Genomic DNA, 12,051 nt, shown 5'->3' with positions numbered 1-12,051 from the left:
TAAAACTCAAGTTTTAATTACCTGTAGTTTCATCTTTTTTATTTTTATGAAGATCATCAGGACCTAAGGACATGATTCACTAAGGGAGGCTAGGAAAGCAAATTCTGAGATTCTGGCATAGAAAAAGGATTGGGTCTCCCTTACATTGTCTTGATGATTACTGTCGGACAGCATAGAGGTGTCTAAAAGGATTAAATAAATGCCATTTGTGTTGCTCTGTCTTTACATTCAACAAGGAACAGATCCCACTCCATGACCAGTATAATCCAGAGCCAGTTCAGGACTGGTAGCTTCTATGAAGCTTGGAAGACATCAAACTAGTGAACTAGGGGAAAGCTCATCTTACTTTCCTTTAATGTGTAAGTCTGAGATTGAAGGAGGGAGGAGAGTGAATGGCCCTTCTTCCATTATTCCTTATGATCAGTCAGTATGCAGGCTTGGTTTCATACATACCAAAGATATGGTAAGAAACAGTCACGATTAGGGAGACCATATATTTTATTTTTTTCATTTTAATTGTCTTGTACAAGCTATTGTAACGATTGGAGTGATGCCACCTGCTGGAGAGTTACTGTAGGAAAGCTCCACCATGAGGAGAAGGGGTCTGAGGTCAAGACATGTAGCTTTCCCTTGGTGTCAGGAAGTGACGTTTGCTTGTGGGTACTGTCTACCAAAGCTATCAGCCAATTAGCTTGGAGCTGTGTGTGCTTGTGGATGGGATGTTCCCAGTTTCACAGGAGGCTTGTGGGAGGAAGAAGGGGTGAGGCTGGCTCTCTTGCTCTCTTTCATCAGGACTCTAGTGGAGAGTGGAGCAGAAATGCGGGCTTCCTGTGATAGATAGCTGAATCTAGGCCTCTTTCTCTCTTTCTTCACCAAATTCTTATTCTTCTTAATAAATGCTTAAAAGTCTAACTCTTGCTAAAGCTTATAATTTATTGGCAACCACTCATTAGGTCTTTTAGACAGACTAGCTAGAATTTTAGCCCTTTACACTATGGTGTGACATTATGAGTACCAAGGGAATAGATCTAAAAGGATGAAATATTTCAATGGATGAGCTCAAAAGGCCAAAAATATGAAGAATGAATTTCATATTTTATCATTTTAAAAATGTTTCATCTCGTAGACTAAGTAGAAACCCAAGGAAAAAAGAGTAAATATCAGGTACTGAGTGGTCTTGTTGTGAAGAATACAGCTTGGGCTCATTCAGATTTTCAGTCTGTAGAAAGTAATTACACTGTGCAGAGGTACAGAGAAAGAGTTTGAGTAGATTGTAATTTGGTGGTTAACTCACATATTGCATTCCTAGACACGTAAGAGTTCTTAGCTGAATTTCTTTCTATGGGACAATACAAATGAGTCAATACTCCGAGTTAATACCACAAAATACAAGTATTTATTTAGCCCAAGAATATATCATATGTATAAATGTAATATGTGGATGAAGTCCTATGTCTTGTACATTCAAATACTATTGTTTAATTTGCCTAATTAAAAAAAAGAAAAAACCTAAAATCTAAGAAAATGTTTCCCACAAGACATATTAGAAAAAAAACTAAATGCATACCAGTAATTTTAGGATTACAACCATTACATCTTTTTATAAAAATATATTGCTGCTTTTCTCCAGCAATAATTGTTCATTTATGCCACTAATTAGTCCAGTATACTTTAGAAAAGAATGTCTTTTTTTAAAAAAATGCCTGTTTTTTACATTTGAACAAACTACATTTCAGGAATGTTAAAAAAATGAGTTTGTACTACTCTGGGCTTTTGGTTAGTAACTGATCCAGCATTCCCCTCTCCCCTTTCCCATTCTCTTAATGTTAAGAAGTAAAGATTGAAAATGAGAAAGATTTTCTAAATTGTTCATTAATCAATCTAGATGAAAAGTCATTAATATGAATGTATACTGCATATTTGTATATACCTATCTTAGTATCTCAAAGCTCTTCACATTTCACACATATTATCTTACTGAACTTACACTGTAATTGTATGTTTTAAGCCTGCTTCATTGCCTTAATATGAAAATGGAAATAGAAAAATGGAAAACCATACCAAGAGAGCCTCATCTTGGGTGGTAGGTGAGAGTTCCGCAGATGTTGTCCGGACAGTAGTGAGCCCTGTTAAAGAAACATTGGATAGCCGCCTTCTCCTCACACCACTGCAGTTGTTGGGTATTTTAAATGCACATCTCTTATGGTAGTTCAGGCCACATCCTGGAAAAAGAAGAATGTTACTTTACCTTTTAAAGGTTATCCAACAACACATAAAAAGACATAAGGAATAAACTGATTTTAAAAACTACTTCTTGAATTTTTCTTGGAGTTAATTCTCAATTAAAAATACAATTTTGACTTTGATACTTTTTAAGGTTTTATTGATGTGTTTTAATAATAAACATTTACAGATTACTCAACAACATTTCTTGTAACAAAAGTTAAGAAAAAGTCATACAGTTAACTTCATCTGAAAGTACTCATATCATTTCAAAACTTTCCTACCCCAGCAACATTAACAGAAATATATTTTTTCCTCTTCCTACCCCCAGTGGAGGGGGGGGGGAGAAGAAAAACAAGTTTCTTGTAACAAATACCTATATTCAAGCAAAACAAATTCCTTCATTGGCTGTGTATTCATTCTCTCTCTCTCTCTCTCTCTCTCTCTCTCTCTGTCTTTTCCTCTCTCTATGAGAGAGATATGTATTGATTGCTAATCAGTACTCAAATGCTTTCTGTGTACATATGTATTTATAGGTGATATATGTGTGTATATGTATAGATATAATTCCATAGTCAAACTGTCACATGACTGTAATGGATTTTTGGCATTGAGAACTTGCTCCCTACAAAAGCAGGTATGTGGTTAGAACTTGAGAACCTCAGTACAAGGGAGTGTTAGGATTCAATGACTACCATTTTGACTCTGCATGGTTCTACCTGAAGATCTCAGGGCTCTTGGAAATCTGTTCCAATTCAACCCTTACTTTTGCCACTATTAGGACTGAATGAGTCCAGATTATGGAAAGATCTTTCCTTTGTATTCATAATTAAAGAATTATTTTGGTTGTAGATCATATTAGAAGTTTGGCCATAATGAATGTGTCTCAAAATATTAACTGTTCAAATTAATAACCTGTCCTTGAACTTGAGTCACATAGCCACTTTTCTGACAGGATATCATTATATTATCTTTAAAAAAGATTTTGGTGCACTTATGGTCAGTATCTAAGTACCTAAGTATTTAGGCTTCCTTGTTTGTAAATTCCTGGAATTTGAATTTACATGACTGTACTGGTAAGTGCTATCATTATATAGATGACACCTTTTCTGATCTGGTAAGCAGTTCAGTTCCTCTTTATTTACTAATTAATTAATTTATTTACTAATTAATTTCTTTGGTTCAAAGATTTGTGAGCATTTTCTTTCTCAAAAAAAGATGGGAAAATATTTAAGCAAATTCTCAATTCTCATTAATATATAAGCAAACTAATTTGAAAATTAGAGTGCACATAGGGGAACTGATATTAATTCAGTATAAACAATCCAAACAAAAAGGACTGAACAAAAGGTTTGAATATTGGGTTTGAAGACCTCCTTTGGCATGGTGATCAAGAATTTCTGTGTAGGAATCAAAATAATGCTTACACCTTTTAAAGAATAAAAGAGTTTTATATCCTGATAAACCAATGCGTTACTTCATGTATCAAAGATGGTAAAAATTTTCACTTAAAAAAGAAAAAAAGGAATAAGCTTCTTTTATTGTAAAAAAACTTATTCTTTTTTCCCATTACAAAACTATGAGGGAAACTTAAAGGGAATACTTAGAAAGTACAAGCTTTAAAGAAAACATTCCATTCAGAAAACTGGATTGGGAAAAAACAATGAATCATAGGTAAAAAGAAACTTATTGAATTATTCTCTTCTCCTTTGTCATAATGAGGCTGAGGTAAAATTATTTTAAAATAATCCTGGAGGAAGACTATTACTGTTTAAATAAACACACATTTATCAATAGGCAATTAACCTTATAATTTTCTACATCTTTAAACTGTTTAATATGAAATATATTCTTTTTCCTTCGATCACTTATTTTGCATGATTTGGTGTCAAGTTTACAAGATTTTAATTAATCTTTAATTTTTCATCATGAAATCATGCTTTTATCATATTAGATTTTTAAGTATAGCTCAGATGAACTGTCTACTTTTCCTAATCAAATCTGTATTACAACTCATAGGCTTGAACGTTTTTTTCACTTTTAAAATTATTCAATTAACATGTACTTTTTACTAATCTGTCCTACCCACTAATCACACCTACCCTTTCACTAAGAAAAATAATTGAAACATAGACCAATATCAAATCCTTCAGTATATATCTACATAGTTCAGTAAAAGAAATTCCCACATTGTTCTTCAATCATTTCAAGTCATGTCTGACTCTTCCTGACCCCATTTGGTGTTTTTCTTGGCAAAGATACTGGAATGGTTTGCCATTTCCTTCTCTAGCTCATTTTACAGATAAGGAACTGAAGCAAACAAGATTAAGTGACTTGCCCAGGGTCACACATTATTCCCACATTAGCCATGCCCAAAAATGTATGTCTTTGTCTGCATTTTAAGGTCAGTGGCATGTTTTATCTTCAATCTTTTGGACTTTTAAGAACGCTATTCTATAAACAGAGAAGTTATGAGGGTAGAAATGAAGTTGATAAGGAGTAGGAAAGAAAAAAGCAATTCAAAAATACCACAATTTTAATTTAATAAGGGATATAACCTACCTTCACATTTAAGCCCTTGACGGACAAGCCCCCATAACATTTCTCCGCAGTGGTCACAGAAAGCTGGAGCCCGGTATGAATGAACAAATAGTGCATGAGGTCGGATCTGAAAATCTTCAAAGGTGGCAGAAGCTGCAAGAGAGTAAAAACATTGAAAAATAAGGTGAATGAATACAATGGCAAATGTACAGTTGTCTTGCTAGTAGTTAACTGAGATCTTTCAATAATATAAATGTCATCTTAACCATTAGACTTAACCTTTGCCTCAGAACTGCTAACTGGGAACACATTTGACTCACCAGTTTCACCTTCTTTCTCTGCCCAAATTCCTTCATGGACTAAGATGTGAATGAAGTGGGAAATAGCCAAAATATAGATAGTAAGTGCAGGGAAAGAAACTTGGATAAACTACAAATGGGAAAATCAGTCTCTGAATATTTGAATTGCTATTTACACAATTTTCTGTTTCTAAAGCACTGAAAAATATTCAATTTACCTTGACTATTCTTCATATATGTTGCAAGGCTTGCCCTCCATTCCTAGAATATATTCTCCTCTCACTTCTGTCTCTTAGAATATGTAGGTTTTTTTCAAAGCTCAGTTCAATTACCACCCCTTAATTACCCTGTATTTATTTTGCAAATATTTAGTAAATACTTCTGTGTATACAAGCTGTTTCTTCTGATAAGATTACAAGCTCCCTGAGGTCAGGGATTGTTTCATTATTGCCTTTGTAATACTAAAAGCCTATTGTACATAGGTTTTTTGTTAATTGCTGGCAAGCAAATATATTTGTTGAGAGAAAAAAAAAGTTGAGGCCATAATATGACCATAAAGAGGTAGAAGTAAAGAGTAGGGGACTTCTGGCAGTCTGTTAAGGAAGTCAGAATTATTAGAAAATTTTAGCAAGTCATAACACGACCAGCGAATTTTACATAGAACACTGTGTGAGTGCCTCCATACTGGCAGGGAAATGATGTTATAAGGTATATATGTTTGTACTATAGAATGTCTTTGTGTGTCTTTGTGTGTGTGTGTGTGTGTGTGTGTGTGTGTGTGTGTGTGTGTGTGTGTGTGTATCAGGCCCATGCAGAGTTTGTTTTTTTTTTTTAAAGCCATTTCTTTAAAATCAGAACTTGTTTTCCTCTGATGGCTCGCTGCTACATTCATTATTATTCTATGTTTCAAAATTATCATTAATGTGCACTTTAGTCTACCCAGAGAGACCTTGCTAAGAATTTGCAAATGATTTCCAAAGATGGGATAATCATCATATTCTGAAAACCAAATACTGATGAATAATTATGATACAGACAAATGCTTCTCTTTTTATGGGGGTGGGGGGGATAAAATGAAAAAAACAAACAAAACCCAAAGACTGTTCTTTGAAACACACCTGAATATCAGCTGTGCCTTCATAAACTTGTGTAGTCAATTTATTTCTTTCCCCCTTACAGAGTATAATAAAATATTTACACTGAAATATCTGGATTTTCACATATATATACTTGTATAAATTTTACTCTAGGAATTTTGGCCAAAACCTTGGAGAATGGGGGAGGGGGATTCCACCAGACAATAATGGCATCAATACTTACAGGTGGATTAGATCCAAAATTTAGTTTTGCCAAAATTGTGGATCCAATTTAATATTAAATGTGGCAGTGATTTAAAAGCAGCACTTTCTAATGAAAACTGAGCATAAGGAAGGTGTTGCTGTTTCTTGCTTTGTGAGAAACTAGACACTGAAACCTTCAAACCAAGCCTCATCAAATAAACTGCATCTGGCTGAAAGCAGAGCCAACTTGCTGAAGTTGCCAGGATAGAGCAAAATGATTTTTCTAAAAAAAAAAACAAAACCAAAAAAAAAAAAAAGTTGGAAGCAGCCAATCATCTGAGAAGAGAGAAAAATAAAGGTCCTTCTAGAAGGGTTCTACCTATTTTATTCTCTGTGGAGATTCTACAGGAGCACTTTCTGAGTTTCTTCAGAGAATCCCTGTGGATGCAAATCCACTCCTTTAAATTAACTTCCTAATTTTTATAACAAGTATCTCTGATAAAGCCCTCATTTCTCAAATATATAGAAAACTAAGCCAAATTGATAAAGATACAAGTCATTCCCCAATTATTAAATGGTCAAAGAATATGAACAGTTTTCAGATAGAAATCAAAGCTATCTATAGTCATATAAAATGCTCTAAATCACTATTGATTAGAGAAATGCAAATTAAAATAACTCTGAGGTATGACTTTACACTTATTAGAATGGCTAATATGATAAAAAAAAAGGAGAATGATGGATGTTAGAGGAGATATGGAAAAACTGGACACTAATACACTGATGGTGGAGCTGTGAACAGATCTAAACATTCTGGAAAGCAAGTTGGAACTATGCCCAAAGGGCTATAAAATGGGGGATATCCTTTGATCCAGCAGTACCACTGCCAGGTCTATATCCTAAATATATCAAAAAAAAAAAAAAAGGAAAAGGACATACATGTAAAAAATATTTATAGCAGCTTTTTTTGTGTGTGTGGTGGCTAAGAATTGGAAATTGATGAGAAATTCCATCAACTGAGGAATGGCTAAGCAAACTGTGGTATATGATTGTGATGGAATATTGTTGTGCTATAAGAAATGACAAGCAGTATGATTTCTGATAACACTGGAAACACTTACATGAACTGATGCAAAGTGAAGAAAACAGAACCAGGAGGATGTTGTACACAGTAACAGAAATATTGTTCAATGAAGAACTGTGAATGTAACTATTCTCAGCAATACAATGATCCAAGAAAATCCCAAAGGACTAATGGTGAAGCATATTATCTGCTTCCTGAGAAAGAACTGATACTATTTGAACATTGACTGAAGCATACTATTTTTCACTTTCATTATTTTTCTTTTATTTGAGTTTTATTGTACAAAATGACTAATATGGAAATGTTTTACATGATTGCATATGTACAGCCTATATCTGCTTGTTCACCATCTCAGGGAAAAGTGAGTGGAAGGAAGGATAGAATTTGGAACTCAAAACTTAAAAAAAATTAAAATGACCAAATGTTTTTTTTAAAAATTAACATGTAGTTGGGGGAAAAATAAAACAAATTCTTAAAAAGTAACTTCCTGTAAATTAAGTGGTATTTTGGTGGCTCCAAAGTATCTAGAAACCAAATATGGACAAGCATTAAATTTAATTAATATTAGTCCATCAGTCTCTTTCAGAAAATTGAGCAACATATAGTACAGGATAAGCACTTAAAAATAAAATGGAGCAGCTCATTTATTTGTTTGTTTGTTTGTTTGTTTGTTTGTTTTTGTGGGGCAATGGGGGTTAAGTGACTTGCCCAGGGTCACACAGCTAGTAAGTGTCAAGTGTCTGAGGCTGGATGTGAACTCAGGTACTCCTGAATTGAGGGCCGGTGCTTCATCCACTGTGCCACTTAGCTGCCCCCTGGAGCAGTTCATTTATAACAGGAATTCTGTGCTTGCTTTGGCAGCACATATACTAAAATATAAAACAGAAGTTCTTAACTTTTATTATTGTCTTAGAGTCCTTTTGCAGTCTGGTGAACCCAAGGGCCTCTTTATCAGAATTATGTTTTTAAATCAACATAATATATAAGATTACAAAGGAAACCAATTATACTGAAATAGTTATCAATTTTCTTTTTGATAAAAAGTTCACAGACTGTAGGCTATGATAACCTCTGATCTAAAGGAAGAAACATATACTAGCAGGCAAAGATCAAGCAGATCATAGAATTTTAGAGCTGGGAATGATTTTAATCATCACCCATTACAAGTCCTTCACATATTCCACATGAGCATCAGAAAAAAACAATGTGCCCAAGGTTATGCAATTATTCCATAGCAGATTCTGGACTAGAACTCTGCTCCTGTTGACCATACGTGATGGATAAATGTCATAATCAGAGATATGGAGAGGCCATGTTGTGTATAGTACATAGGATGCCAGATTTGGGTCCAAGTGACAACTCAGACATAACATATCTTTGTGACTGTGGGAAAGCTACTTAGTTGCTTTGAGTCTCAGGCAACTATTTAAAAGGATAAGTGACAACAAGGAGTGGTACTACTGAAAAAAATTACAGTTCCTTGATAAAGATATATATCCAAATAATAATTGTGGAATTGGTATTTCCCTTTTAGACAATTAGGATCTGATTGGGATTTGTTGTTGTTTTGTGTTGTTTTCTTAGAAGTTACAGGGAAAATGTATTGGGGGGAGGGGAAAAATGGTCCAACTGGCTCACTGTTATTCATCTTTAGAACCAAATTATTCTCAGGGCAGCTAGGTCGGCACAGCGGATAGAGCACTGGCCCTGGAGTCAGGAGGACCTGAGTTCAAATCTGACCTCAGACACTTAACACTTACTAGCTGTGTGACCCTGGGCAAGTCACTTAACCCTCATTGTCCCCTCCCTGCCCCCCAAAACCATAGATTTATCTCCTTAACTCATGTTATCCATTACATTTTCAAGATTACATGACCAACCTGATTTCCATGAGTGGAGAAAGTATTTGACCACCCCTGAGTTCCATCATGCCTTGCTTTCTTGCTCCATTCCCCTGAGACTCAAAAGCTTCTGAACTGTTCCAGTGAGTTTCTATTCAACAGTGAATCAAACCAGTTCAGTGCCGGGGAAATGGTATTCCTAACTTCTCTAAACTGACTGCTAAAATACGTTTCTCCCCTGGAGTGTGTGCTGAGGAAGGGAAATGAAGGTGGGAGAATCAGTGAAGAAGAACCTTGATTTCCTTAACTATAAAATGAAGGTGTCTTCCTAGCTGACCTCTGAGGTCTCATGAAGTTCTAGCTCTGTGATATTATTTACTCAATGCTTAAGTGCTCCAATATATGCCTAGTAGTAGGGGTAGTTAAAGCAGAAACTAAACCCTAAGCAACAATGGAATCTTTACAGGTATCACCAGAAACAAATCCTCAGGGAAAGAATATAGCATGTGGGGGTATTGATTTCTTTTGTTAAAGGAAATATGAAATGCTGCTATCACTTAGAAGGGATGCAGTTGTATTTCAAATATCTGCCTTTGATAAATGCACTAATATATCAGTTCATTTATTACAGTTTCAGTGACTAACCATAGAAAGGAAGAAGACAATGGAGAAAAGGGAGATGAATGGTTTCAAAAGAAGTAATAGATTTTTTAAAAATAGTAACCATTTACACCTGTAGCCATTGACCTAAAAAAATAAGACCAAATGTAGTTAATTAACTAGTTCCATCCCGGCTCCCCTAAAAAGCATATTCAGAGTTTTTAGCATGAAATAGGTTAATTATTATATGATCATAGAAATATGGAGCTAGATGGGACCTTAGAGGTCAGATGATCTAACCCTGTTATGGTACAGATGAGGAAATTGGGACCTGATGAAGAAACTAAATGTCTTGCACAAATACACAGGTGGCTAAATGGTTGTAATAGGATCTAAGCCCAGCTAAGTTCTGATCCTCAATATCATGCTCTTTTCCACTAAACTTCCCCAAATTTGACCCTTAATATCTCTTCTTTTTTTTTTTTTTTTAGTGAGGCAGTGGGGGTTAAGTTACTTGCCCAGGGTCACACAGCTAGTTAAGTGTTAAGTGTCTGAGGCCGGATTTGAACTCAGGTACTCCTGACTCCAGGGCCAGTGCTCTATCCACTGCGCCACCTAGCTGCCCCTCTTTAATATCTCTTCTAACAGAAAGCCTTCACACCATTCCATCTTGCATGCCAGAATGTAGTCTAACTCTGGAGGAGAAAGGAAAATATTTTGGGGCTAATAATGCTACATGGATTTTTTTGTATAGTTGGGTACAAATATAAATTTTTCATTATAGAATGTGATTTGTTTTGAAATGTGCTGTAAGGTGAGCTTATGTCTTTTTGCCACATGTACCTAATGTTGCCTACCATTAACTGTTGTATTGGAAAAGTACTTCTAGTTTCTTTGAAGACATATATTACAAAAATGCCACCTGAATACCCATTGGTGTTTTCCAAATCCAGCTTGACAACATCGCTTTAGACATTTCTCAGATTACTTGGGAAAGACATAAGCAATTAAACCTTGAAGAATTATAGTGCCAAAAAAATGTGGCAAATAAGTTTGTTTTTCCTTTTGCAAGAGAATTAACATTCACAAGCAGCTAGCACCCTTGACTTATGTTTAAATGCCGTATTTCTAAAGTTCAATTTTAATATTCTACTGTTAATTTTAGAATAATTAAATACATTTTAAAAATAAAACCTACAGAGTATGGTAAGGTTTTTATATTCATTTGAAATCAAAACACAACATCCATTCATTATGAATTTACCTGTTCTGTACCCTGGGGGAAATCAACATTAGCTGAGTTTATGCATGCTGTCTCAACTAATCACAAAATTGCACTTCAGAGATAATCACTTAGGATCAGAAAACAAAGTGAACACTGTAATTCAAGTTCATTTAAGTCTTGGAGCCAAAATGGACTGATAAGAATAGGCATATGAAAGTGTCCTGTAGTCTGGAAGGCAGCAACAATGTGTTATCTGCCACTCTTTTATCATCAGTCAATCCCATCTAAATTAAAATCATATAATAGGCATACAAATATAATAGGCCCTTTACACTTTTATTTGTGTCTTTTTGATTTGCTCTATTCACAGTCCATTGTTATGCTCCAGTGTGCAAGAGAAGGGAAAATGACATGCTTTACTTGGTCACTGAGTGTTTGAAACATGTAATTGAGCCAGAAACCCTCAGATAATCAGTAGTTCCTTTAAAGTTCATTATAAATTGTTGCATAAAATAGAATAAACTGTTTCTTGTAATAAAAAAATGAAACTCTAAAAACAAAATAAAGAATCTTTAGAGGTCAAACTTCTGTATTTAATAGGAAGGAGATCACTTCATCCTCCAGTTTTTAAGAGCATTGATTCTGGGAACCAGAGAATGTGGTTAAGATAAGACTTAGAAGAAATACTATAGCTTTTTTCACAAATTGGAAGGCATATCACCTAGAGATCTTGGGTTTTAGATCATAGATCTACAGTAGAAAGGGACCTCAGAGGTTATCTAGTGCAAGATCCTCCTTTTACAGATATAGAAACTGAGGTCAAGGATCATGAGGGGTTTACGTTAAAGTCACACAGAAGTAGGACTTGAATCCAAGTAAGCTGCCTCTAGATATAACATCTTGTACCCCATAGCCATTTAGACCTCTTCAGTTTGGCCAAAGAGAGCAGAGCTAGGAC

At 34.9% G+C, this 12,051-nt stretch overlaps 1 protein-coding gene across 2 annotated transcripts in view; it reads right to left on the bottom strand.

Annotated features, from left to right (window-relative positions):
• Positions 1-12,051, bottom strand: part of PRKD1 (protein kinase D1) — a 432,388-nt gene that overhangs the window by 111,859 nt on the left and 308,478 nt on the right. For both annotated transcript variants that reach the window (XM_043986862.1, XM_043986863.1), the window contains exons 3-4: positions 4,786-4,917; positions 2,062-2,222 (exon numbers count right to left, since the gene is read on the bottom strand). In XM_043986862.1, the coding sequence (XP_043842797.1) occupies positions 2,062-2,222; positions 4,786-4,917 (293 nt within the window). The remainder of the gene's footprint in view (positions 1-2,061; positions 2,223-4,785; positions 4,918-12,051) is intronic.

This window comes from Dromiciops gliroides, chromosome 2 (assembly GCF_019393635.1).
Source record: "Dromiciops gliroides isolate mDroGli1 chromosome 2, mDroGli1.pri, whole genome shotgun sequence".
In the NCBI taxonomy this organism is placed as follows: Eukaryota; Metazoa; Chordata; class Mammalia; order Microbiotheria; family Microbiotheriidae; genus Dromiciops; species Dromiciops gliroides.
Note: the sequence above shows the minus strand (reverse complement) of the source record. Positions and strands in the feature narration are given on the sequence as shown.